This window comes from Pelophylax lessonae (genome assembly GCF_965119305.1).
Source record: "Pelophylax lessonae genome assembly, chromosome: 7".
Classification (NCBI taxonomy): domain Eukaryota; kingdom Metazoa; phylum Chordata; class Amphibia; order Anura; family Ranidae; genus Pelophylax; species Pelophylax lessonae.
The window spans coordinates 79,479,687-79,504,788 of NC_138774.1; the positions used below are offsets into that span (position 1 = coordinate 79,479,687).

Here is a 25,102-nt window from a genome sequence, read left to right on the forward strand (position 1 = left end):
TTGGTTTGGGGTGCTCGTCTTTAATAATTACTAGCAAAATAATGGTACCGCTTTCAGCACCTAAAATCGGAAACAATCATACCGCCAGGGAGGTTAAAGTGTATTGTATTTGTACTGTCTACCCTTAAGTCGTAAAGCAATGCATAAACTGTCGGCGCTATATTAATCCTATATAATAATAATAATAATCTGCATTTAATACCGTAGCCTCCCATTGAAGAATATGCACTGGTTTGGCATGCATTGCTGGATTTATTCACAAGAGGGCAGACATGTTTAACTCTGAATCCTGCTGAGCAAGTCTGCTTTGTTTTGTTTCCGGTTTTGCCCAAGCTGTGTCTTCACCCCCCTTGTCTTGTGCTGCTGTCATTGGCAGAAACAGGAGCTGAGAAATCTGGTGTGCCAACTGTATAAGGACTGCAGCTAAAGTTCAGGTATGTCGTCTTCTCTTTGCTTATCCTGATATAGCTTATAATCATGCTGTACAGAAGGACAGAGACGGAGTGTTTAGCCCAGCTGGGATACAGAATGCCCTGGGTCCAGCTCATAGGTGTGCGTAGCCTATTGCATTAGGGTGTGCACCCCAAAGCTCAAACACATATGTGTGTGTGCATGTGTGTATATATATATATATATATATATATTTATATATATACTGACAGTGTCAGTCGGGCAGAGATTGTTGTCAGTAGGGCAGTGGATGGTCACTGTAGTTTTTTTTATTATTATTTTTTAGTTGTATTTATTTTTATTATTTTTTACAATATTTTTAGGGTCTAAACAGGGGGAATCTGCGCCACATAGGATGATTAGGGTGTGCCCAGGCACACCTGGCACACCCTGTGCGCACGCCTATGGTCCAGCTCCAGCCAGGGGACAATACATGGAGACTACATCTACTTTGAGTTGAGGAAGGTTAATTTGGATCTATTGAGACGCCAGCATGTATGATAACTGCGGCAGACGCTTTATCTTGTAGGTCAGCCTTTTTCAACCAGGGTTCCCAGGCACCCTGGGCTGCACTAATCACTTCGGAACCGAAAGGTTTTACCCCCTAATGACCAGGTCATTTTTTGCAATACGGCACTTATTTAACTGACAATTGTGCGGTCGTGCGACGCTGTACCCAAACTAAATTGATGTCCTTTTTTTCCCACAAATAGAGCTTTCTTTTGGTGGTATTTGATCAACTCTGCGGTTTTTATTTTTTGCGCTATAAGCAAAAAAAAGAGCAACAATTCTGAAAAAAACAAAGCAAAAAAAAAAAAAAACAGTATTTTTTACTTGCTGCTCAAAACACAGCCAATAATTTAAAAAAAGAAAATCAACATTTTTCATCATTTTAGGCTATTATGTATTCTGCTACATATTTTTGGTAAAAAAAAAATCCCAATAGGTGTATATTGATTGGTTTGAAAAGGTTATCATGTCTACAAACTAGGGGATACATTTACGGCATTTGTATTTATTAGTTTTTTTTTTTACTAGTAATGGCAGTGATTACTGATTTTTAGCAGGACTGCGACATTGCGGCGGACAGATCAGACACCTAACTGACACTTTTTGAGTGGACCAGTGACATTACTACAGTAAACAGTGCTAAGAATATGCACTGTTACTGTACTCAAGACACGGGCAGGGAAGGGGTAACACCAGGGGCAATCAAAGGGTTAAGTGTGCCCCTAGGGGGTGTTTTCTAACTGTGTGGGGGAGAGACTCACTAGATAAACACAGAGATTCATTGTCCTAAATAGGAGGAACACAAGATCACTGTGTTCATCTCTGTACTGCTGGCGGTTTAGCAAGTGGTTAAAGTTTTTTCAGGGGTGCCTTGGCAAAATACCTAAAAAATTCATACAAGCCAGCATATGGATAAATGCTGCCTGTTAGTTACAGGTTTTCATAGTGCACCAATAAAACTTTTTAGCTGCCGGCATCCTAATGACCAATGGCGTCATCAGTTAATTAGTATTTGTAGCTGCTTGACTTTTACATTTTTTTTCAGAGGCGGGAACTCCGCTCTAAAGGAGTTGTAAAGGCAGAAGGTTTTTTTTATCTTAATGCATTCTATACATTAGGATAAAATGCCTTCTGTGTGTAGCAGCCACCCCAGCACCCCCTAATACTTACCTGAGCCCCATCTCTATCCACGTCCATCTCTATCCAGAGTCTGGGACTCTCCCTCCTGATTGGCTGTGACACAGCATCTGCGCCATTGGCTCCCACTGCTCTCAATCAAAGTCAGTTAGCCAATAATGAGAGAGAGGGTCGTGGCCAAATAGCAGCTCTGTGTCTGAATGGACACATGGAGCTACAGCTCAGCTCAGGTGCTCCCATAGCAAGCTGCTTGCTGTGGGGGCTTTCAACAGGAGGGAGGGGCCAGGAGTGCCAAAGAGGGATTGGAAAAGAGGAGGATCTGTGCAAAACCAACTGCACAGAGGAGGTAAGTATAGCATGTTTGGTATTTAAAAAAAAAAAAAATAGAGACTTTACATTCACTTTAACAATGTAAAATATAGGAAAAACCAATAGAGATTTATAATGTCCAGGTGTGCAGATCTGAGAACCAATAGAGTTCCTGAGAGATACACAAACTGTCAGGTTATTTGACCATTTCCGCCGACTTGGCGCATATATGCAGCCCTATGTAAACTTTTCTGTGCTGAAAGCACACGCTCCCAGCACATTCACCAGTGGGGACCAGAAAGCTCCTTATGCAATGGAATAAGACCCTCCTCCAGATGGAACTAAGATGGATCAAAAAATTGAATGCCGCCCAACCACCAGGCTTAAACGAGAACACAAGCTATCGCCCATTCCTGGAAGGATTCTCATCGGGCAAAACCGACTAAAAAACTTGGAAAAAACTTGAAATAAAATCGCTCACTCCAATCCAACTATCATGGATGCCTAAATAAATGCAAAAAAACAAAAATTTGACTATCACCACCTCCAACTGGTTTTACATACACCAGGGGTATATATAGTACCCAGCTCAAATCGGGGTCCCATACTGGTGCCATAGAAAGCTCCCCCCTAGTTGATCCGATACCTACCTGTCAAATATTCAATTGCTGTGCAAAAATATAAATATATTATTATTGTCAAGACGATCCTCGGATTCGCCATAAAAAGAAAACTGTAAAACTTTTATTATATATTTTACTTTTATTTCTATTTTGTATATTGCATTTATTTCAATGTAGAAAAAGATCCAAAACCCTGGGTGATCGCCACCTCCTTACTCTTCACATCCGGCACAGGTAACCCCGGTATTACCCAATAACCGGGGTCACAAGAGGCCAGCAGTAATTCCAACCTAACTGCAAAATCCCCTCCCAGGGATTAGCCTCCTTTCCTGTGTCGGCGGCCGCTCTGAATAGCCTCGCAATATTGTGACAGGATGCGCGCGCACCTGCGCCGCATCATCACCGAAGACCCGGAAGCAACGTCATTGCGCCCATCTGCGCATGCGCACCGAGGCATATAAAAAGGCCGGGAATCAAACAGGGCGCCACTTCCCTCGGACCTGAGGGATAGTGAGGACGCCCGGACCCTGCTGCCTGGAACAACACCTTGGACCCTATTACCAGCCAAATGTAAGTAACCACCAATGCTACCCTCAAGCATTGTTGGTACTGGATTACTTACAAAAATATACTGATACTGTCCCCTCTCTATCTATTTAGATAGAATAGAAGGGGATCGTCAATACCACAGCGCCACCTGGTGGCTACTATTGGAAAATACATGTACATACAAGTAAGTGGAATACCAGAGAGAAAAAAATCAGAGATACTAAATGTGAATATATATAGCACAAAAAACTAAAACACACTTACACTTCAATTCAGATTGGACCAGACTCGGGACAGTATTATCTTCCCACCCTTGGCCAAAAGAAATATATGAATTGATCAAGTAAGTACTTAATATATGTGAAATGCATTAAAAACTTTCATACATTTAAAAAGGAACTTATACTCCCCGCATTTATACTCCAGCAGCAACGGCAACACGATTCTTATGTGATTAGACAAGGACTCGAGGCAGGAACCAGAGGCAGAATCTTTTTCCTAACAAGTATGTTCTTTATTATATGACCAAAGGAAAACAAACATTCCGATTGGTTCAAATAATATATACTCAACTATTGACTTACTATATTTCAGATGTGGTGACATACCTCCCTTGATAAAGGCCTTCACGGCCGAAACGCGTAGGACACTGAACACCCTCCCTATGGATCCGACGCTTTATCCAAGCGTGGAACAATAGAGAGACAGTGATTGTCACCCTACCACATTGTCACTTCTTCTTATCTTTCCTAACTATTCACAATCACTAATGGGTCTATAACCCATACACTATATATGGTTTTTGAAATACGTTATTGAAATGTTTATGTAAAATATTATATGTGGCAATACATATAATAAATTATTTTTTATGAAAAATTGATACTTTTCATCAATATATATACTAAGCCCATAAAGTCCCAATTTTGACCTGAGGCACCAACCCCATATGCAAAATTTCACACGGGATGATGGCTAAACCGAACTGAAAAGTTCTTTAGGAATCACACACCTACACAAAGCTCCTTATGCATACTTGCAATCAGGAGCTTTCTGATTAGGTGACTGCTATGACAGGTAATCACAGCCGTCACATGACCCGAATGCCTGCCTCTGCCTCCTGGCTTTTAGAAGCTCTTAAAGGGCTAGGAGGCAGCAGCGAAAGAGGTTAACTATGTGTAACTGCTATGTTCCTTATCAACCAGGGGCAACCTTGGGCACCTAATCAATTGAGCACCCCAGTGGTTTTTGCACAGAGCAGCCCCGATCCTCCTCTTTTATGTCCCCCACCAGCGCTCTGGTCTCCTCCCCCTTGCCAAGTGCCCCCATAGCAAGCTTGCTGTGGGGACACTTGTGTGTGCTCGCTCCTGAGCCGGTTCTCTGCGTCCGTAAGACACACTGGCTGTGATTGGCTCCTGCTGCTGCATCTTAGGTAATCAGGAGAGAGAGACTTGGGAGAGCCTCGGCTCTTGTGCACATCGCTGGATCAAGATCATACTTCGGTAAGCATTAGGAGGGCTGATGGGGGAGCTGCTCACTTAAGGTTTTTTACCTTCATGCATAGAATGCATGAAGTCAAAAAATCTTTACAAAAAAAGAGGTATACGCCGCTCCAGGTGAGAGCAATCCACCCCTCAGTGGGCAAGTCCAAAGTGAGCAAGAAGATTTGACCGCACTCCAACAAGTGAAGGATAAAATGATTCTCTTTATTGCTTGTATAAATTGGACATAACTCGACAGATGAGCCAAAAACAGTTGACGCATTTGACTATTTAAAACCACTTAATCATAACTGGAGTGTGGTCAAATCTTCTTGCTCACTTTGTAAAAAAACTTTAGCCTTCACAATCACTTTAAAGTGGATGTAGACCCGATTTATGAAATTTGACCTAGGCACATATATCTGTAGTGTTTATCTATCTCTCTCCAAAGCCCTAAGTCTTGTGTCTTTCTGCTGTTTCCTTCCTCTGTTATCAGTATGATAACTTCTGACAAGTTCTCCGACAACCAAGATAAAACCAACCTAAAATTTGTGTCGGGGTGGGTGCTATAAATAGATTAACAGAGAGCCAGTCTATTCACAGCACAGCTCTGCACATTCCTTTCTTCCTCTGCCTATGTGTAGGGGGGTGTGTGCCTTTCCTCCAATCAGCTGTCAAACAGTGTATGCCAAGACTCCACACCCAGTGCTAGAATGGGAAGAAAAAATTCTAACACGTTAGAATTCTGAAGAATGTAGAAAGCTGAAGACAGCAGATATGCATGTAAAACTTATGAAGGGAGATTTCTTTCATCTCTGTGTATCATCTGAGGCTATTCACTTCATTGGGTCGTGGAGAGGGTTTAGAAACATAGAAACATAGAATGTGTCGGCAGATAAGAACCATTTGGCCCATCTAGTCTGCCCAATATATCTGAATCCTATGAATAGTCCCTGGCCCTATCTTATATGAAGGATAGCCTTATGCCTATCCCATGCATGCTTAAACTCCTTCACTGTATTTGCAGCTACCACTTCTGCAGGAAGGTTATTCCATGCATCCACTACTCTCTCAGTAAAGTAATACTTCCTCATATTACTTTTAAACCTTTGCCCCTCTAGTTTAAAACGGTGTCCTCTTGTGGTAGTTTTTCTTCTTTTAAATATGCTCTCCTCCTTTACCGAGTTGATTCCCTTTATGTATTTAAAAGTTTCTATCATATCCCCTCTGTCTCTTCTTTCTTCCAAGCTATACATGTTAAGGTCCTTTAACCTTTCCTGGTAAGTTTTTTCCTGCAATCCATGTACTAGTTTAGTAGCTCTTCTCTGAACTCTCTCTAGAGTATCTATATCCTTCTGGAGATATGGCCTCCAGTACTGCGCACAATACTCCAAGTGAGGTCTCACCAGTGTTCTGTACAGCGGCATAAGCACTTCTCTCTTTCTACTGCTTATACCTCTCCCTATACATCCAAGCATTCGGCTGGCATTTCGTGCTGCTCTATTACATTGTCTTCCCACCTTTAAGTCTTCTGAAATAATTACTCCTAAATTATTTCAGAAGACTTAAAGGTGGGAAGACAATGTAATAGAGCAGTTTACATCCACTTTCAAGAAGAATTCCAGGTATGGATATTTTTACATTCTCTGATTGGATGAGGTGGAGAGTAAGACATCACCGCCCCCACCTCTTCACCTAGTCCAATTAGAGAATGATTTGTATTTATTGAGAAAATGCAAAGCAATCTCTGACTGGCGCCTGTGCCAAGCAGCGAACCTACTATGTTCACAATGTAGCAGGGCAGCCACTCGGCACAAGACGCCGGAGACCACTGTAGTAGTGGTGCCTACTAGAGTAATTTCCAGCTTCTGGAATCCCACAGGTATGGGATATACATTGTTACGCTGGTCCAGGTTGTGTATGGCAGCCTTTATATGGAAATGTGGAGGGCCTTTTAGTATTCCATTGCAAATGGGTGGCTCTATACTCTTGTCCATTTCTGCCAGCTATCTTCCCTTTCCTACCCCATTTTCCTAATATTCATTCTGTGGCCCTTTGCTGACAGGGATCCCAAACCAAGGAACCCAGATCTCCAAACTGTCCCCCCTCGACTGTTCCTTGCATTTTCACAATTTCCACCACACCTTATCTTGTTGACTCCAATTCGGCTGCATAAGGTTAAGCTGATATTGTCTGTGTTCCTATTGGGAAATAGGTCCCCTCACTTTCTGTCTAATCTGAAAGCAGTGACCTGTAAAGGAAGTGACGGGTATTTCCCCATTGGGGATACATTGGGCACTGAAAAACTGAGGGCACACTTCCTTGCTTTATTTACAGTGCATTCGGAAAGTATTCACAGCGCTTCACATTTTCCACATTTTGTTATGTTACAGCCTTATTCCAAAATGGATTTAGATTATTATTTTCCTCAAAATTCTACAAACAATACCTAATAATGAAAACGTGAAAGAAGTTTGTTTGAAATCTTTGCAAATTTATTCAAAATAAAAAATGAAAAAAAAAAAACACATGTACTGTACATACAGTAAGTATTCACAGCCTTTGTTAAATACTTTGTTGAAGCACCTTTGGCACCAATTACAGCCTCAAGTCTTTTTGAGTATGATGCTACATGCTTGGCACACCTATTTTTGCCCAGTTTCTTCCATTCTTCTTTGCAGGACCTCTCAAGCTCCATCAGGTTGGATGGGGAGGGTCGGTGCACAGCCATTTTCAGATCTCTCCAGAGATGTTCAATCAGGTTCAAGTCTGCACTCTGGCTGGGTCACTCATAGACATTGTCCATGTAGCCACTCCTTTGGTATCTTGGCTGTGTGCTTAGGTTGTTGTCCTATTGGAAGATGAACCTTCGCCCCAGTCTGAGGTCTAGAGTGCTCTGGAGCAAGTTTTTATCAAGGATGTCTCTGTACATTGCTGCATTTATCTTTCCCTCGATTCTGACTAGTCTCCCAGTTCCTGCCGCTGAAAAACATTCCCACACCATGATGCTGCCACCACCATGCTTCACTGTAGGGATGGTATGGGCCAGGGGATGAGTGGTGCATGGTTTTCTTAAGACATGGCGCTTGCCATTCAGGCCAATGAGTTCAATCATTGTTTCATCAGACCTGAGAGTTTTGTTTCACATGGCCTGAGAGTCCTTCAGGTGCCTTTTGGCAAACTCCAGGCCGGCTGTAATGTGCCTTTTACTGAGGAGTGGCTTCCGTTTGGCCACTCTACTACATAGGCCTGATTGGAGGAGTGCTGAAGAGATGGTTGTTCTTCTGGAAGGTTCTCCTCTTTCCACAGAGAAACGCTGGAGCTCTGTCAGAGTGACCATCAGGTTCTTGGTCACTTTCCTGACTAATGCCCTTCTCCCCCGATTACTCCCTTTGGCCAGGCGGCCCGCTCTTGGAAGAGTGGTTCCAAACTTCTTCCATTTACGGATGATGGAAGCCATTGTGCTCATTTGGACATTCAATGCTGCAGAAATTTTTCTGTACCCTTCCCCAGGTCTGTGCCTCCATACAATACTGTTTAGGAGGTCTATAGACAATTCCTTGGACATCATGGCTTGGTTTGATCTCTGACATGCACTGTTAACTGTGGGACCTCATCTAGACAGGTGTGTGCCTTTCCGTATCATGTCCAATCAACTGAATTTACCACAGGTGGACTCCAATCAAGTTGAAGAAACATCTCAAGGATGATCAGTGAAAACAGGATGCACCTGAGCTCAATTTTGAGTGTCATGGCAAAGGCTGTGAAAACTTATGTACATGGGATTTTTTTTTCGTTTTTTATTTTTAATAAATTTGAAAAAAATTCAAACAAACTTCTTTCACATTGTTATTATGGGGTATTGTTTGTAGAATTTTGAGGAAAATAATGAATTTAATCCATTTTAGAATAAGGCAGTAACATAAAAAAATGTGGAAAAAGTGAAGCGCTTTGAATACTTTCAGGATGCACTGTAAATTAACAAGAAAAAGTGTTGCTGGTGTTCCACTTTAAGATATTCCTTCCTGACAGCTAAAGTCAATCTGATAATAAATGGAGCTGCAGAATTTATTGGCGCTACATAAAAGAACTCAATAAACCCCAGTGCAGTTACACTTTACTTCTGTGGCTAAACAGCCAACATCGAGACAGAACAAACTAAATACAAAAAAGCTTCCTGTTTACTCATTGATGTGCATTGTAAATGATTGCTGCAGCTGCTTTCCAAGCTCAGGAAGCTAAACACCTGTGTGACTGGGCAGGGATGTAAGCAGCCATTGCTGGATTCACCACAGTACCGGATATTAGTTTCAGGCAGGGAATTCATAATAGTTTCAATACGGATTCATTTGACCACCCCAGAACTACTATTCTACACATGAATTAGGCTGCTTCCACCAGAACCTAATTACATGGGTTTTTGCTTTGTGATTGATTTTGTCCAAAAAAAGGAAATTAAAAGCAGAAGCCAACGTAGATCAGCTTCCTTAATTCCATAATGCCCAGCTCCAGTTTTGTGAAATATTGCCCCTCCACCTCCGGGTGCTGGTACCATGCAGGCTCATCATCACTAAATAAAATATTCCAAAAAATACATGCAACGCACTCCATTATCCTCCACCCTCTGACGTCTTACTCACTAAGCTCAATTGAGAATAAAACGCGTCAGTGGCAGATGACACGACTTCATTGAAATAAATAAATGAGTGGTTGATATCGCAGTGCGGGGCATAGATCATCTTCCTTGGTAAACATATACGGTTAGACTTAGTGATTACATTGAGTTTAAGACCTCACTAATGTAATATCTGAGTGGAAGACTACAACAATAAAATAAATGGGAGCTGACCTTCTTTTAAGGCCCCTTTCACACGGGGCAGACTCCGTAAAAGCATCTCGGTTGATCCCTGCTGAACTGACGGATGACAGGTCCATGTCCACTCTACTATGCAGAGCGGACACGGACACAGTCTGCTATTCTCTATGGTGGGATCGGATGTAAACAGAGCGCCTGCCTGGTCCATTTGACTGTCATCTGATCCACTGGACGGATGGGGAATGGATCCCTCATTCATATTTTTCGGCGGATAGGATCGGATCGGATGCCAGAAGGTGTCAACTTACAGATGTCTGCTGAATTCTCCCACTCCAAAGAAAACAGTGGCTGGTCCAATCCGATCCACCTGAAAAACTTACAGGAGGACCTGAACAGATCACCTATGTGAAACCAGCCTAAAAGTGCAGATTCCTGTACCCTATGCTTGTTCCAGGTCATAGATTTACCATGAATTAAAGACAGGGCAAGGATGATAGCTCTGTAGTTTTCACAAAAAAAAAAAAAAAAAAAAACGGTCAACAATGGCAGCTGCTGTATTTCAAAATTGACAGGTTCCCTTTAAAGAATAGCACATGCTCTACTTTTGTTTCTAATGGCAGAGCTCTTTAGATATTTTTTTTTTACCTCTGATTACCATGTATTGTAATATATCTGTTTTTCAGGCACTATGTGGAAGCCCTTTATTTTCCTCTGTTCAACATTATTATGTGTTTTCGGTGCCAGCATAGACCATTACCAACCTGAACAGGTTCACCTTTCCTACACTGGTAAGTACCATCCATACACCTGGATTTTTTGAAGCCTATTAGGGCTCTAATCAGGTGCTTAAATAAAACCCATTGGAATCCATGCATCTGGCGCCCTGCATGTAGATTTGGGGGTTGGATGCATGGATAAAGGGGGCATCGCCCCTCCGCCCCCAGTGGACGGGCCGCCACTGCACTACCCCAGAACCTGCATTTACTATATCTGGTCTCCCACAGTACACAGAACATGGAAATGCAATTATTGTAGTAAAAATAAACTGCTAAATACCTTTTCTTATCAGCAGTATATAACAATCTTGTGACTTGTATCAGTTCCTAGTAAAGCTTGTAGGAGGAGTTTTCATTCTCCCTTGACGCTCTGTCTGGACATGGCTTGACAGTGCTGATTGGCTCTGTGCTGATCACATGCACTCTCCCAAGAAAATAAAACCTCTAGCAATACACACCAAATTGAGCATGTGCAGCCTGTCCCCGGGCTCTGTATATCAGGTTATTTGAGTTAGGATTAGGATTAGACGGTTAAGGTTATTGCCAGTACAGACACTGATGAAGGTTGGATTTAGAACTAGGGTTAGGGACTGCCCCCAAAGGTCAGAAGGTGTGGCCTCAAAGGTTATGAGGTGTGGCTGACCTCCATCTTAGGCTTGGACACAGAAGTTGATCAAACAGCCTTTATACACAATGCAAAGGATTAGCCCCTTAAGTTTGTCTGTTCTGGGTTCTGCTGGTGCAGGCTCAGTTACTTTCCCCTACATCCCACTGAGTTATGGGATATAGTGGGTGGAAGAAAGCAGACCCTGGGCTGCAAATGAATGCTTCTTCAGCCAATCACGGGTCAGTGGAGTGAGTATCCAGTAAGGGGCTAAAAGGGGTATAAATAGGCTGGGACCCAGAACAGAAGTCTTATGTTCTTGAGGGAGTAAGACCCAGCCTGAGGGCTGCTGCATCCCTTGGAGTTTAACTGCAGCTGACAGAATACTTTTTGGGGTTCCGACTCCTGGGACTGGGGGACCTCTGACATAGCCTACTGAATTTCTACAGATAGCTAATCTAAGGATTCAGGACACAGGCAATCCAAGTACAGAAACTGACTGATACTTCAGGCGGCAACACAGTATTCAGGACATAGTGAGCTGAGCACCAGCCTTCTGGACCTAGAGACTTTCTTTGGCCTCTCTGTACATTCAGGACTATACTTCTGCTGAGGAATCCCTGTTTAGTACCAGTTTACCTTCACTTTAAAGGGGGTGCCCTCACCCTGAAGGAATATATCAGTTTTAGCGTCCTCTATTACAGTTTTTTTTATGTTTATTCTCATCTCGCTGCTGGGCCCTGAGTCTTTAAGAGTTACATCTTTTGGCAGAATCTTCAGCATTTGACACATCTAGGAGTGTTAGATTCCCGATCCCCCACTGTGTGCTGTTGTTCCCCCCACCAGCCCCATATCACTACTATGAACTGTAGAAACAAAAGCAGCTGGCGGGAGGAACCACAGCATGCAACAGAGGATGCAGGCATTCGATACACCTGGAAGTTTCAGATACTGAATATTCTATCAGAAGATGTAGCTATTGAAGGCAGCTGAGTGAGGAAAGTCCATCAGGAAGAGTGAGTATAAGGAGCCTTTTTTTCAGGCAACCTTTTAAAATAATATATTTTCAATCAACAAAGTTGGTTTAGAGCAGAGCTTCTCAACCAGGGTTCCATGGAACCCTATGATTCCTCCAGAGTTGCTCGGGGGTTTGTTGAGCAATGAGATATTTCTGCCTCCCAGGTAAGTTCCCACTGACACCATTGCTATACTGTATTTAGCTATCTGTAAGGGGGCAATTGTCCCCAATGACAACAAGGGTACAGAGCAATCTTCCAACTGACCATCACAATATTGTATCATGAGTTGTAGATATAGTAATTTGCAGCAGGGGTTCCCCGAGAACGGAACATTATTTCCTCTGTGTTGAAAAGGTTGAGAAAGGCTGGTTTAGAGTGTCACCTAGTTTTGGATAGAGTGAGGCAGGGCTGAGTCTTTATTCCTATCAATTACCCTGGTTGAGAGATACCCCATCCACCAACTCCATTCCTACTCTTAAGCCTAGTACACATTGGCCGAATGTCGGGCGGCATCAACGGGTTCAAAAGAAAACGGCTTCTGTTGAAGGGGCATGACTGAAAATGTTCTGCCATGGGTTAAACAAAAAAAAAACTACTAGTGTGTATTATGGCAGTGCTGTGACCTGAAAGTTCTGGTTTGTCTGTATGGCATGCATTTGCAATTATTCATATATAGCTTCCACTAGTGGCTCAGTGACCTCCAACGATATGGTTCATCTCACAATAAAGTTGTAGCAGCCTCAAGAAATGTGCTAGAGGTAGTATAGGTTTGCTGTTAGTATATGCAGAACATAGTTATCTCAGGGATAAGCCTGAGCTGTTTAATCTGGGTCAGGGTTACTTTAGTTCAAGACTGGGTTACTCATTCTAACAGCCTCTCTGGTACCTCCCCCTGTTCTCTGGGACATTGGAGAATGTTCTAGACACAGTGGGTAGAAGTTAGGAGGGGCTGCTCTAAATATTTATGAAGGCCTCAGCCAATCCACAGTAAAAGGCTGGCAGGGGGCAGGCCACCTCATAAATAGGCATAAGTCATGCCAGGGAGGTGCAGTCGGTGGAAAATGGAGGTGGAGTGCTGAGGAGGCTGCGCTGATTGCTACAAGTTGTGATACCACTGGTGGACTGATATATTATTAAGTGTGCTTAATTCCATTTTCTACTTGGCTAAATAACACTTTTATTGGGAACACACTACCTGAATGTACTATTACTCTGTAAGAATTTGGTGGCTGCACATTGGTTACGGACTGTACTGCACCATGCTGTTTTGTTTGCCTAATACGGTCTGCGGGACTTGATTTTGCTTTTCAATTTTTTATACTCAGCTCTGCACTGGTTCAGTCTTATGCCATATTCATCTAGTATTAGTCCCGACCTTGCAGAAGTCCAGCACCTCATTTCATTCACCCATTGTGGCTTTTAAGGTGGGGTGCTGGTCTCTCAATGTACTTTATTGTGGAGTTATTCCTGCAGGCTTTGTTAGTAGAAAGGAGGGGGCTCTGAAGGGAATCTATCACCAGCTCCCACGGGAGTGATTTTTTATGTGTGGGATGCCACACAGGGTTATTTTGAGCTAGGTAGGGGTGTTTCATTTGAGTGGAGTAGATTATGGGGGAGGGTTTTTTTGATGGATCTTTGGATTCTGATGCTGTTAATTGTTACATTTGCCACATTGGCTAATAAACAAACTTTTTAGAAGTATCCTTTCTTTTTCTTAGAGTGTGAGGGGCTTGCGCTTAGGAAACCTCGGTTCGGTGAATATAAATAAAACCAATTACTCAGTAATAAATCAATAAATTAAATACATAAGCTGCTGCTAGGTAGAAAAGGTGGTACCTTTCAAACAATACTGAAAAACTAAGTACCTGCGCTGCTTAAACCGAAACCATAAACATCAGTTGTGCTAATAAATAAATATCATCATAAAGTGCTCGTGCAAATAACTGTGCAACTGTGTATATAAATATAGTGTTACACTAAATATAACAGCATAAATATTATAAATAAACTCATATGTGTGACATATCATATATCAAAAATAATTATAAATATAAAGTTCATAACAATAAATATCTTCCAAACTGAATAAAGTGCAAGTCTCTTGTGCTACTATAAGTGCTCCGTGCTCAAGATATATGGATAAAGTGCCGGTGCTCAGTCCTTGTGAGTTAGTGCTCCCCTCTCGGTCCCACACTCACCAGAAGCTGAGAGTAATATCGCCTTAAAACTGGTTGTATAAGGTAACCGCCTCTTATGGATCACCAACAGATATAAGCTGTAGATCTCCTGTGCCTCTATATCCAGGTAAATATCCAGGTGATGCTCCCCAGTATCATAAAAATCATCGTCATCGTGCAGTATGTTCTAAAAGTTTATTTTCCACGCAATAAAAAGATACACTTACAATACATGAAGAATCAATCCGCCTTTAGCAAACCCACGGGACGCCAAACGAATGGCCGTGCGTTCCACCCGTGTAACCGGAAGCCGGAAGCCGGAAGAGGTTGCAGCCGGAAATGACGTACTACGTGTTCGGACGGCTTGACGCGTTTCGCTCCGCCAATCAGAGCGTTCTCAAAAGCGAGGGCGTCACGAACACGTACTACTATATATATCATTCACAATTTAAAATTATCATAAACACCTGCGTCGGACCGGAAATGACGGAGACCGGAAATGGAACGCCGCCATCTTGGGCCACCCCATTTTACCGACTATCATACTCCATCTTAGTCCACCCGGAACCAAAGCCGTATATAGTGGACTTACAACATATTCAAAAATATATATATATGTGGCTATGCCAACCCAGCCACGCATATCGTGTGTATAATATACTGAACGATAAACTAAGATAAACTAATTTGACCGTATATATAATCAAAAGAAGTTCCGGTTCTTCTTTCTTTTTCTTGTTTTATTTTTATTTGAGGCTGTGAGTGGCCCTTGAGGGTGCCCCCTAGTCTGGGGGAGGGGGGGTGACCTTGCGCCCGGAGCTCGGATGCTGGAAGATTCCTTCCAAAACACATGGAGGAAACCTTTCCTGGAGACTCAGGAGCATGGAGAGAGGACAGCAGGAGTAGGTTGGCACATCTGGGAGATCTCCTGAGAGTCAGGCGGGTGGGCTAGTGAGTGCCACTTTGAAGGACTGTGGCAGAAGTTAGCCTGGAGGGCTAGTGAAAGGGGCAGCTGAAGCCAGGTGGGTTGGCAGTGCCTGAAGAGGTGGTGCTGGAATCAGTAGCCACAGGAGTGATGCAAGCTTGACACTGAAATTCTGCTACACATCTAAGGGGGCTCGGGTTTCTGCCTATAACGAGTCATGGCTTTAATCTGATTTAGTGACTGTCAGGTATTCACAGTGTTCCAGCCGGGTTCTGCAAGAAAGTGCGTGCTGGAGTGAAGAAGAGAAGCTGTATGTAGAGACTGTATATAGGAAGAGTTGTCCCTGAAGTCAAATGGGTATCCCATAACCTCCCATCCCTATCTAAGTTATTACCCTCAATAAAACGGAAAAAAAAAACCAATGTCATGGACTGTTCCATGACTCAGTGTGCCTGTGAAGATTCGGTATGCCTGGTTGTGCAGGATGGTAGATTCCAGTTTACTTGCGGCTCTTATGGGGGTGCGCTACACAGCAATGGCTAAAACTGGCAGTGGAGGAAGATTTCCCTGCCAGGGTCTCTGACTGCCAGTGGTTGATCAGATCCTTCCTCATTCTAGTTAGCTGAATTAGATTAGATTTGGCACAGCGAAAAGGAGACAACTGTCCATTTGAATACCCACAGCTCTGCCTCTCCAGGACTCTTACCCCTTCCTTCAACCTTCTCTTCAATAATTTTCTTGTCCCCCTCCCAAGCTGGCCATACACAAAGAGAATTTTGAATGGTTCCCGATGAACCAGATGAAATCTACCTAGTGGGTGACCATGTTGACCCTTCCTGCATAACATCCTTAAAAATTAAAGAAGCCAGATGCAATATTGTCACCAGAACAGCAACTTTATCATATCAATTGCAGCAGGTACCTGGGTATTTCGGCTGCCAGTGGCATCAGTTTTCAGAACACACCTTAGCAGTTTAGAATGGAATAGGTAAAAGTGTTGGATTCTTTTTTTCTCTTTTTTCCTGCAGACTGAAAGGGGGTGGGGAGCATGTTGGATACAAAATGTTAGACTGACGTATTCGTTTTTGTAAAGTTGCACATTGTATACCATGGTATCCAAATCAATCAATTTATTAATTTAGGTCAGCCATCATCTATGACGGTGACATGGACAACCTTCAGTTGGACTCCTTCTATGGTAGAGTTTAGTCCTCTTCCAGGACCCCCTTCATTTAACCTCACAGCTTATGGTGAGACAACCTTATTTGTGGATGGAGGACCGATGAAGAGGAAAATGTACATCCATCGGGTTACCATGAAGAATCTGATTCCTAGCCAGAGATATGGTGAGACCTGGGTCCATGATGCTCAAGGCACTTCTTTGTTCTTGTGTTACCATCCATTAATTAAAGAATATGTTCCCCAAAATGTCATATACCTGCTATGTGCCTTCTGTACCATGTACTTGTATGAGAACGTATCCTGTTCTCTTTTTATTGTTTTCTTTGAGTGAAATCCCTGGTGTTTCTGCCAGTCACTCTGCTTTCTTATTAAAAACCAGCCACACTAAGCAGGAAAACACAGCATGGCCAGTTCTCTAGCTCTGCTAGTAGGAACTCAGTCTGCTCTCCTCCAATTATCAAAATTGTCCTCACAGACACCCCTGCACAGTCTTACATGGGGAAGACTAGTGGACTGGTGTTTCTTATCCCCCAGCTTAGACAGCTGAGAAAAGAGACTATGTGAACAGAGATGCACTTATTAAAAAGGGAAAAAAAGCTATTTAGAATGTTTTTTATAGCTATGCACAAATGTTTTGCCTTACCCTTTATTCCATAGAATACATTTGCCTATGGCTTCTTTCACACGGCCGCTCTGCATTTCTTCTCCGCTGCGGGACTTTTTTTTTTTTTTTTCACGGAGCGGATGACATTTGTGTCATCCGCTCCGTATGCCCGCATATCATCCTATCCGTTTGCGGATGATATACGGACATAATGTAAGTCTATGGCATTGCGGATGTCAGCGGATGACACCACTGACATCCGATTTTCCTTCCTTTCCGTTTTTTGAACGGATGAAAAAATAGGGTTCTGTTCCGTTCCAAAAAAACGAAACAGAACTGAAAGGAGGAAAATCGGATGTCAGCGGATGGTATTCCGCTGACATCCGCAGTGCCATTGACTTACATTATGTTCGCAAAAAAATTGGATGATTTGCGGACAAGCGGAGCGGCCATGTGAAAGAGCCCTAAACCGAAATTTCCCAGATTCCTGTTATGGGAAAATCTGTGGGAGGAGGAAAAAAAACAAACGTTCACCCCTCTGCTACATTAGTAAGTAGGGCACATCTGTTTATAAGATCATTGCCCTGCTGTCATTTATTCCATTTTTATTCTTCTTTATGTTTCTCAGTTTACCACTGTGGCAGTTCACTTGGCTGGAGCCCTCAGTTTTATTTCCGGGCCCTTCGTAATGACCCATCATGGGGACCACACTTGGCTGTGTTTGGAGATATGGGGAATGAGAATGCTAAGTCACTATCTCGGCTCCAGAAGGAAACCCAGATGGACATGTATGATGCCATACTCCATGTGGGTAGGTAAGAATTTGGGAGTTTTCATGAAGGTGTGAAGAGATCTGTGCCTGCAGAGTGCAGTAGATGATGATCATGTAGTGTACTAGATCAGTGGTTCTCAATTCCGGTCCTCGGGACCCACTAACAGGCCAGATTTTAAGTATTACCTTGGGGAGATGCAGACTAGAATACTGCAATCACAGAGCAGCAAATGCGATCACCTGTGATGTAATTTAGTTATCTTGCAAACCTGGCCTGTTGGTGGGTCCCGAGGACCGGAGTTGAGAACCACTGTACTAGATTGTGAGAATTGGAATCAGTAGGCTGTATGAGAGAAGAGTGAGGTCAATTGTTGGGGCAGATGTAGCATGGACTTTGAGTGTAGAGTGCAGTAGACATTTAATGGAAATGTAGGGGGGAGTACAACTGGGGGTATCAATGGTGGAGAAGGATCTGGGTATTCTGGTAGATCATAAGCTTAATAATAGCATGCAATGCTAACCTGCAGTTTCCAAAGTGACCAAAATCCTTTATTGTATACAGAGAGGTATGAACTCCAGAGTGAAATATCATTTTACCCCTGTACAAATCATTAGTAAGGCCTCATCTGGAATATGCAGTTCAGTTTTGGGCACCCGTTCACAAAAAGGATATCGGGAAACTGGAGAAAGTGCAGAGAAGGGCATGGAGGAGCTCAGCTATGAGAAAAGAATAGAGGAGCTGATTTTATTCTCTCTTGAGAAGAGGAGATTAAGGGGGAGATATGATCAACATGTATAAATACATAAAGGGTCCATATAGTGAGTTTGGTGTTGAGTTACTCACTTTAAGGTCTCCATAGAGGACAAGGGGGCACTCTTTAAATCTGCAGGCAAGGAGATTTAATCTCCAAAAGAGTCTTCTTCACAGTAAGAGCTGTGAAAATGTAGAATAGACTCCCTCCAGAGATGGTTCTGGCCAGCTCAGTAGATTGCTTTAAAAAAGGCCTGGATTCTTTCCTAAATGTACATAACATTACTGGGTACTAACATTTATAAGTAAAATTGATCCAGGGATCATCTAAATGCCTCAGGAAGATTTTTTCCCCCTGCTGGAGCAAATTGGATCATGCTTTGCTGGGGTTTTTTTGTCTTCCTCTGGATCAACTGCAGGTATGAGATTGTGTATATAGGATTGTAAAAAAATATATATTTTTGTGTTTTCCCCTTTTTATTGGTTGAACTAGATGGACTTTGTCTTTTTTCAACCTGACTAACTATGTAACTATGAAATAAAATGAATATTGATCATGGCAGATTTTAGTCTTCTGTGCCCCTAGGACAGCTATGTCACCACCCTCTCCCCATTCTGCAGTTGACTGTATTGTTCACTCTATGGGCCCATTCACACTGATCAGTTTTTCTTCCATTTTTGCCTCACAAAAAGTGATAGAAAAATGCATGGCCAATAAATCCTATGAAACTCTTCACTTCAGTCAGTTGCGGGATATTTGCATTTTTAAGTGGCCTGCATGCTGCATTTTTGGTACATGTTTTGGGCAGTAAAAGAAACGGACCTCCCTATTAACCACTTAAGCCCCGGAAGATTTTACCCCCTTCCTGACCAGGGGGTATTTTGCGATTCGGCACTGCGTGACTTTAACGGACAATTGCGCGGTCGTGCGACGCTGTACCTAAACGAATTTGACGTCCTTTTTTTCCCACAAACAGAGCTTTCTTTTGGTGGTATTTGATCACCTGTGGGATTTTTTGATCACACGCTATAAACAAAAAAAGAGCATCAATTTTGCAAAAATAACAATATTTTTCACATTTTTTTATATGAAATTCCCCCAAAAAAAAAGTAAAAATCAAAATTTTTTAACATTTTCGGCCAATTTGTTTTATGCTACATATGTTTGGTAAAAAAAATCGCAAAAAGCGTATTTTGATTGGTTTGCGCAAAAGTTATCGCGTTTACTAACAAAGGGAAAGATTTTTGTCATTTTTGTTGTTTTTGTTTTTAACGCGTAATGGCGGCGATCTGCAATTTTTTTTGCGGTACTGCGACATTGCGGCGGACAGATCGGACCCTTGACTGATATTTTTGACACTTTTGGGGTTACCAGTGACATTTCTACAGTAATCAGTGCTATATATATGCACTGTTACTGTAAAAATACACTGGCAGTGAAGGGGTTAACTTTATTTGAGAGGGAGGGGCTGTGTGTGTCCCTAGGGGCGTGATTCTAACTGTGATTGGCTGTGGCTTGAGGTGTAGTTACACTGATCAACGGTTCTACATAGTAGATCCGTATGATCAGTGTCTCTACACAGGGAGAACTGACAGGCAGCTTGTTTACACATAATAGAAAAATAGTGCAGCGCAATCCTAGTGGTAAAATTATAAAATCATGCAGAGTCCCAGTGTTAATAGGTGTCCATATAAACAGATAAAAGTCTCCAGTGTAAAGTGGTCCTAGGGCAATTCCATAAGGTGCTTGTCTCCACGAGTGCTCATGCAATCCCACCACCTGTTCACACTGCCGCTCACCTTAACAAAGAGACCCTACAGGGTCAACCAGCATTTCATCTCAAAATCAAAGCATCCTCACACTTTCTTCCTTAAGCGTAGTAAATGATTACACCTCCGATGCACTGTCAGCTCCTCAAACAATGTTACCAATATGTGTAGGAGACAAGAAAAAAACGATCTAATGCTCTCTGTATGCAATCAAGCACTCTTTAATCCATATAAGAAAACAACTCACATTTTTGAAGAAAATAACAGCGCATATCTGCAGAGTTTGCAAGCAGGCGTGCATCAGGTCCACCAACCCGGAAGAGTGAGAGGCGGCCGCGGGTCACGTGACATCCCTCGCAACAACGAGGGATGTCACGTGACCCGCGGCCGCCTCTCACTCTTCCGGGTTGGTGGACCTGATGCACGCCTGCTTGCAAACTCTGCAGATATGCGCTGTTATTTTCTTCAAAAATGTGAGTTGTTTTCTTATATGGATTAAAGAGTGCTTGATTGCATACAGAGAGCATTAGATCGTTTTTTCTTGTCTCCTACACATATTGGTAACATTGTTTGAGGAGCTGACAGTGCATCGGAGGTGTAATCATTTACTACGCTTAAGGAAGAAAGTGTGAGGATGCTTTGATTTTGAGATGAAATGCTGGTTGACCCTGTAGGGTCTCTTTGTTAAGGTGAGCGGCAGTGTGAACAGGTGGTGGGATTGCATGAGCACTCGTGGAGACAAGCACCTTATGGAATTGCCCTAGGACCACTTTACACTGGAGACTTTTATCTGTTTATATGGACACCTATTAACACTGGGACTCTGCATGATTTTATAATTTTACCACTAGGATTGCGCTGCACTATTTTTCTATTATGTATTCAGAAGGTGTTTTGGAGATATTGCCCTTGAGTGCTTAGCTGCTGGTCCATTTATTAGTGGTGTGTACAAGAGTCCAGCGCTGAATATTTCTTTTTATTTGAGCTTGTTTACACAAGCTGCCTGCCTTTCTCCCTCTCTCCCGACGATCGCAGAGTGACCGGCGGACATCGGGTCCGCTGGTCACCCGCGCGGGGGGGTGCGTGACCACGCGGGAGCGGGAGCGTGCCACAGGCGGCGCGCGCTCGCTCCCCAGACCCTCCCAGGCTAGTGACGTACCGATACGGCAAGTGGTTAAAGTGAATGGAAGATGCATCACAAATGCACCCCTGGTTGCATTTTTGGTACTTTTTTTAGGTCACATTTTTTCACAGGTGCAGGCTGATTTCAAGCAACCACAAGATGCACCAGAAAAAAAAGTGGCAAAATGCATAAGCGATTTTACCACTTTTTTTTTGCAACGGAGCAGTTTGAAAGCAGCCTTTAACTTTTTAAAGGTTCAATTCACCTTTTGGAATGTGTTACACATTATGCCTGTATTTAGGGTGTAACGTGTGACATGCTCCAGCACTACCTCCCATAAACAATCACTAAATATCTCATAAAATAATGCAGTTTACACTAAAGGTCAATTCACAAAAATACATTGGTTGATTAGCTCGTGGCCTTTGCCTCACTATTTAAAGAATGTAATAATTAAAATATGAAACAGTTAGGAGTAGAATTCTTACCACTGTTAAAGTAGAACTATAGGCAAAACTTTTTTTTAAATCTTGGATAGAGCAAGGGAAGGTTAAAACCCCTGTCAGAATTTTTTTCGCCAGCTGTGTCCGATTGCGGAGATTTCCCTTCACTTCCTGCCCCATAGCCAAACAGGAAGTGAGAGGAAATCCCTGCAAACTAAAGGCCGGGCTCACATATGTGCGGCCACGGTTTCCAGCCTGAACCGGACCCAAAACCGCACAGGACCCTTTTGGAAACCGCACTGCGGCTGCCCCGAACATGTGTGAACCGACTCTACTGAGATCCGGTCACACTCGCATATCATGCGAATTGGGTGTGGTGAAAACCGCATCTAATTCACAGATATGTGAACCTGGCCTAAGGGAATTCTTTGGGGACCCCCAGGTCAACAAAACTAGTGTACAAGGGGAGAGAGAAACCCAAGTGCCGATCTGAGTGTAGCAGTAAAAAACCTTTACTCTTGTGAGTAATATTGTTTTCATCCCATATTAAAGTGGTAACAGGCATCAATTTATATGAGGAGATCCTGGGCATCTCACATCCAGGGGGTCCCTTTAAGTCCTTGCGGAGCTGTTCCTGGTGCAGGGGAGCGGCGGTCTCCTGTGGGAGACAGTCCAGGTCCGTAGCTGCAGTGGATAGCGCTGGTCCGCGTGTGGAGTGGCCGTGACGTCACTTCCTGGTGTGCAGAGCCAGGAACAAGCAGCGACGCGTTGCGGAGCATGCGCTCCTTTTTCAGGCCATGCAGGGGCCATCTTAGAAGAGGGCTTATATGTCCACAGGCAATGAAAAAACGACGGGAGCAGATCGGGGCCAAAGTAGAGCTATATGCGATATGGAGAGTACACAAGGGGCTGAGAAGTGTAGGAACGGATAATATGGGCAGTCATGTCTGCAATGGGGACTTATGAGGCCGGACAGGGGATGGGGGTGGGGAGTGGGAAGGAACTGAGGAAACAGAAGAGGAGGCGCTTCTCTCTCCCCTTGTATGTCACACAGAGTTGCTTCTCTCTTCACCGCAAGCAGCCATCTAAGTGGACCACAACCTTTTTGGACTCATACTGAAACTGTTATAACCCTCCCGGCCTAGCATAGACTGCTCCAGTAACACTGGCATTTTGCTTGCGTCAAATATCCCTCATTCCATCAAAACTAGTGTCCCTATTGGAAGATTTCCCCACTATTACTTTTCTGGGGACAACCCAAAAAATGGGATTTTCTTTTACTTTCAATGGTAATGGTAAACAGGACAAATAGAGAGGATTTAATCTCCCTAACACAGACAGCAATAAAATCTGACAAGCATTCTAATCCATTACCATTCTATCCAAAAGCTAAAAAAAAAAGGTTTGCCTTTAGTTATACTTTAATTGTAACAGTTACAGCTCAGAGATGCTGGTTGTCAGGGAGCCAGCAATTTTCTTCCTATTGCACATAGCCACACATGCACAATTAAGCCACACATTCACAATCTCGGCATGCCATTGGTGCCAGAACAAAGTAACTCCTTTGCGCATGCAAGGGACTTATGCTGTCCTAGGCCAGCCAATCAAAATGGCTGAAGACCCCATACCTAGAAGAATACTGGGCAAAAATGTCAGCGCTAGTGATTTAGCAAAGAGGGAGATCGCGGAGGAGGGCACTTCAGGAAGAAAGTCTGCCATAATATACAGCTATGCTGTTCACATTCTGCTGGAGCTGTGCATTCAGTTCTGCTTTAAAGAAGATGTACAGCAAAAGTTTGTTTGGCTGTACATCTTCTATGGATCACACATAGTTGCCAATATTTGAAAAAATTTCCAGGGACACTTTGCAGCACAGCTATCAATTACTTACCACATCCACTTCCCCAAAGCCCCGCCCTCTCCACATAATTCATCTCCGCCTACTTATCAGATTATAGGGTCTACTCAATAAAGAGAGAATTACAGGAAATTGAAAAGGGAATTTCAAACTTCAGGCCAAAGTAGCAGAGTTGGAATAATTCTCCCATTCAGCTGCACTACTTCTGCCTAAAGTTTAAAATTCTCATCACAATTCCCTACTATTCTAAAGTGTCAAATGTGCTCAGATGTGACCATACAAAAAATGGAATATGGAAATATAAATAAAGTGCAAGGTGTAAATAAGTACGATAAAACCTAATTATACTATCTGGTATAGGTTTTAATGGTGCCAGTACGTAATTGCGCATGCGCCCGCCCGGTCAAGCTTGTACGAACTTTCCCAAGCTTGTAAGGTGTCAGAACAACGCATGCGCAGTTACGATGACGGCCCGCAATAATTTTTTTATGGGCACCTGCTGCCCCGTAACGGGCATTTACGGGCAGCCGAATGACGGGCGCTTGCTGGGACAATGTAAATTACCCAGTACAAGCTCCTATTTGCCGGGACCGTCCCTGCAAAAACGGGACAGTTGGCAAGTGTGATCAAAGGAGTGCAGTTTGTTCTGCACTCCTGTGACCCATTTTCATCAGAGAGTGGGCTGAAGTCCGTTCCCTGCTGAGGTCACAGAAGTTGGTTCAGGCTCCATGTCATCACGACCACAGAGTCGGGATCTGACAGCTCCATCGAACTGATGCTGCATCCACCTATGTAAGTATGATTCTGGAAAAAAACAGAAACCCTATATTTCTCTTTGAATGCTGCAGCAAGAAGGAGAGGCTGGTCAAGCAACACACAAAGCACATGTGTAAAGCACCCTGCCAAGGTTATACTGCTTTATAAATAGCCCCCCCCCCTGGTGTTGTAAAATGGGCGTTCTTGTCAAACCAATCTCTTAACATTCTACGAGGGGGTCAGCTGTGAGCTTGATAGGGGGAGACCAGTGGATGTGGTGTACCTGGATTTCGCTAAGGCGTTTGATACAGTTCCCAACAAGCGCTTAATTTATAAAATAAGGTCTGCAGGCATCGACCACAAGGTTTGTTCTTGGATACGGAACTGGCTAAAAGGGCGTGTCCAAAGGGTGGTAATAAATAGCGCATACTCAGACTGGTCTGAGGTGGTAAGTGGGGTCCCCCAAG

General features: G+C 43.2%; 1 protein-coding gene across 1 annotated transcript in view; it reads left to right on the forward strand.

Moving 5' to 3' along the window:
• The first annotated feature begins 325 nt into the window (after window positions 1-325).
• Window positions 326-25,102, forward strand: part of ACP7 (acid phosphatase 7, tartrate resistant (putative)) — a 60,628-nt gene continuing 35,851 nt past the window's right edge. Inside the window, exons 1-4 of the mRNA XM_082262643.1 lie at window positions 326-434; window positions 10,559-10,663; window positions 16,519-16,722; window positions 17,791-17,973. Of these exons, the coding sequence (XP_082118769.1) occupies window positions 10,564-10,663; window positions 16,519-16,722; window positions 17,791-17,973 (487 nt within the window). The 5' untranslated portion in view covers window positions 326-434; window positions 10,559-10,563. The remainder of the gene's footprint in view (window positions 435-10,558; window positions 10,664-16,518; window positions 16,723-17,790; window positions 17,974-25,102) is intronic.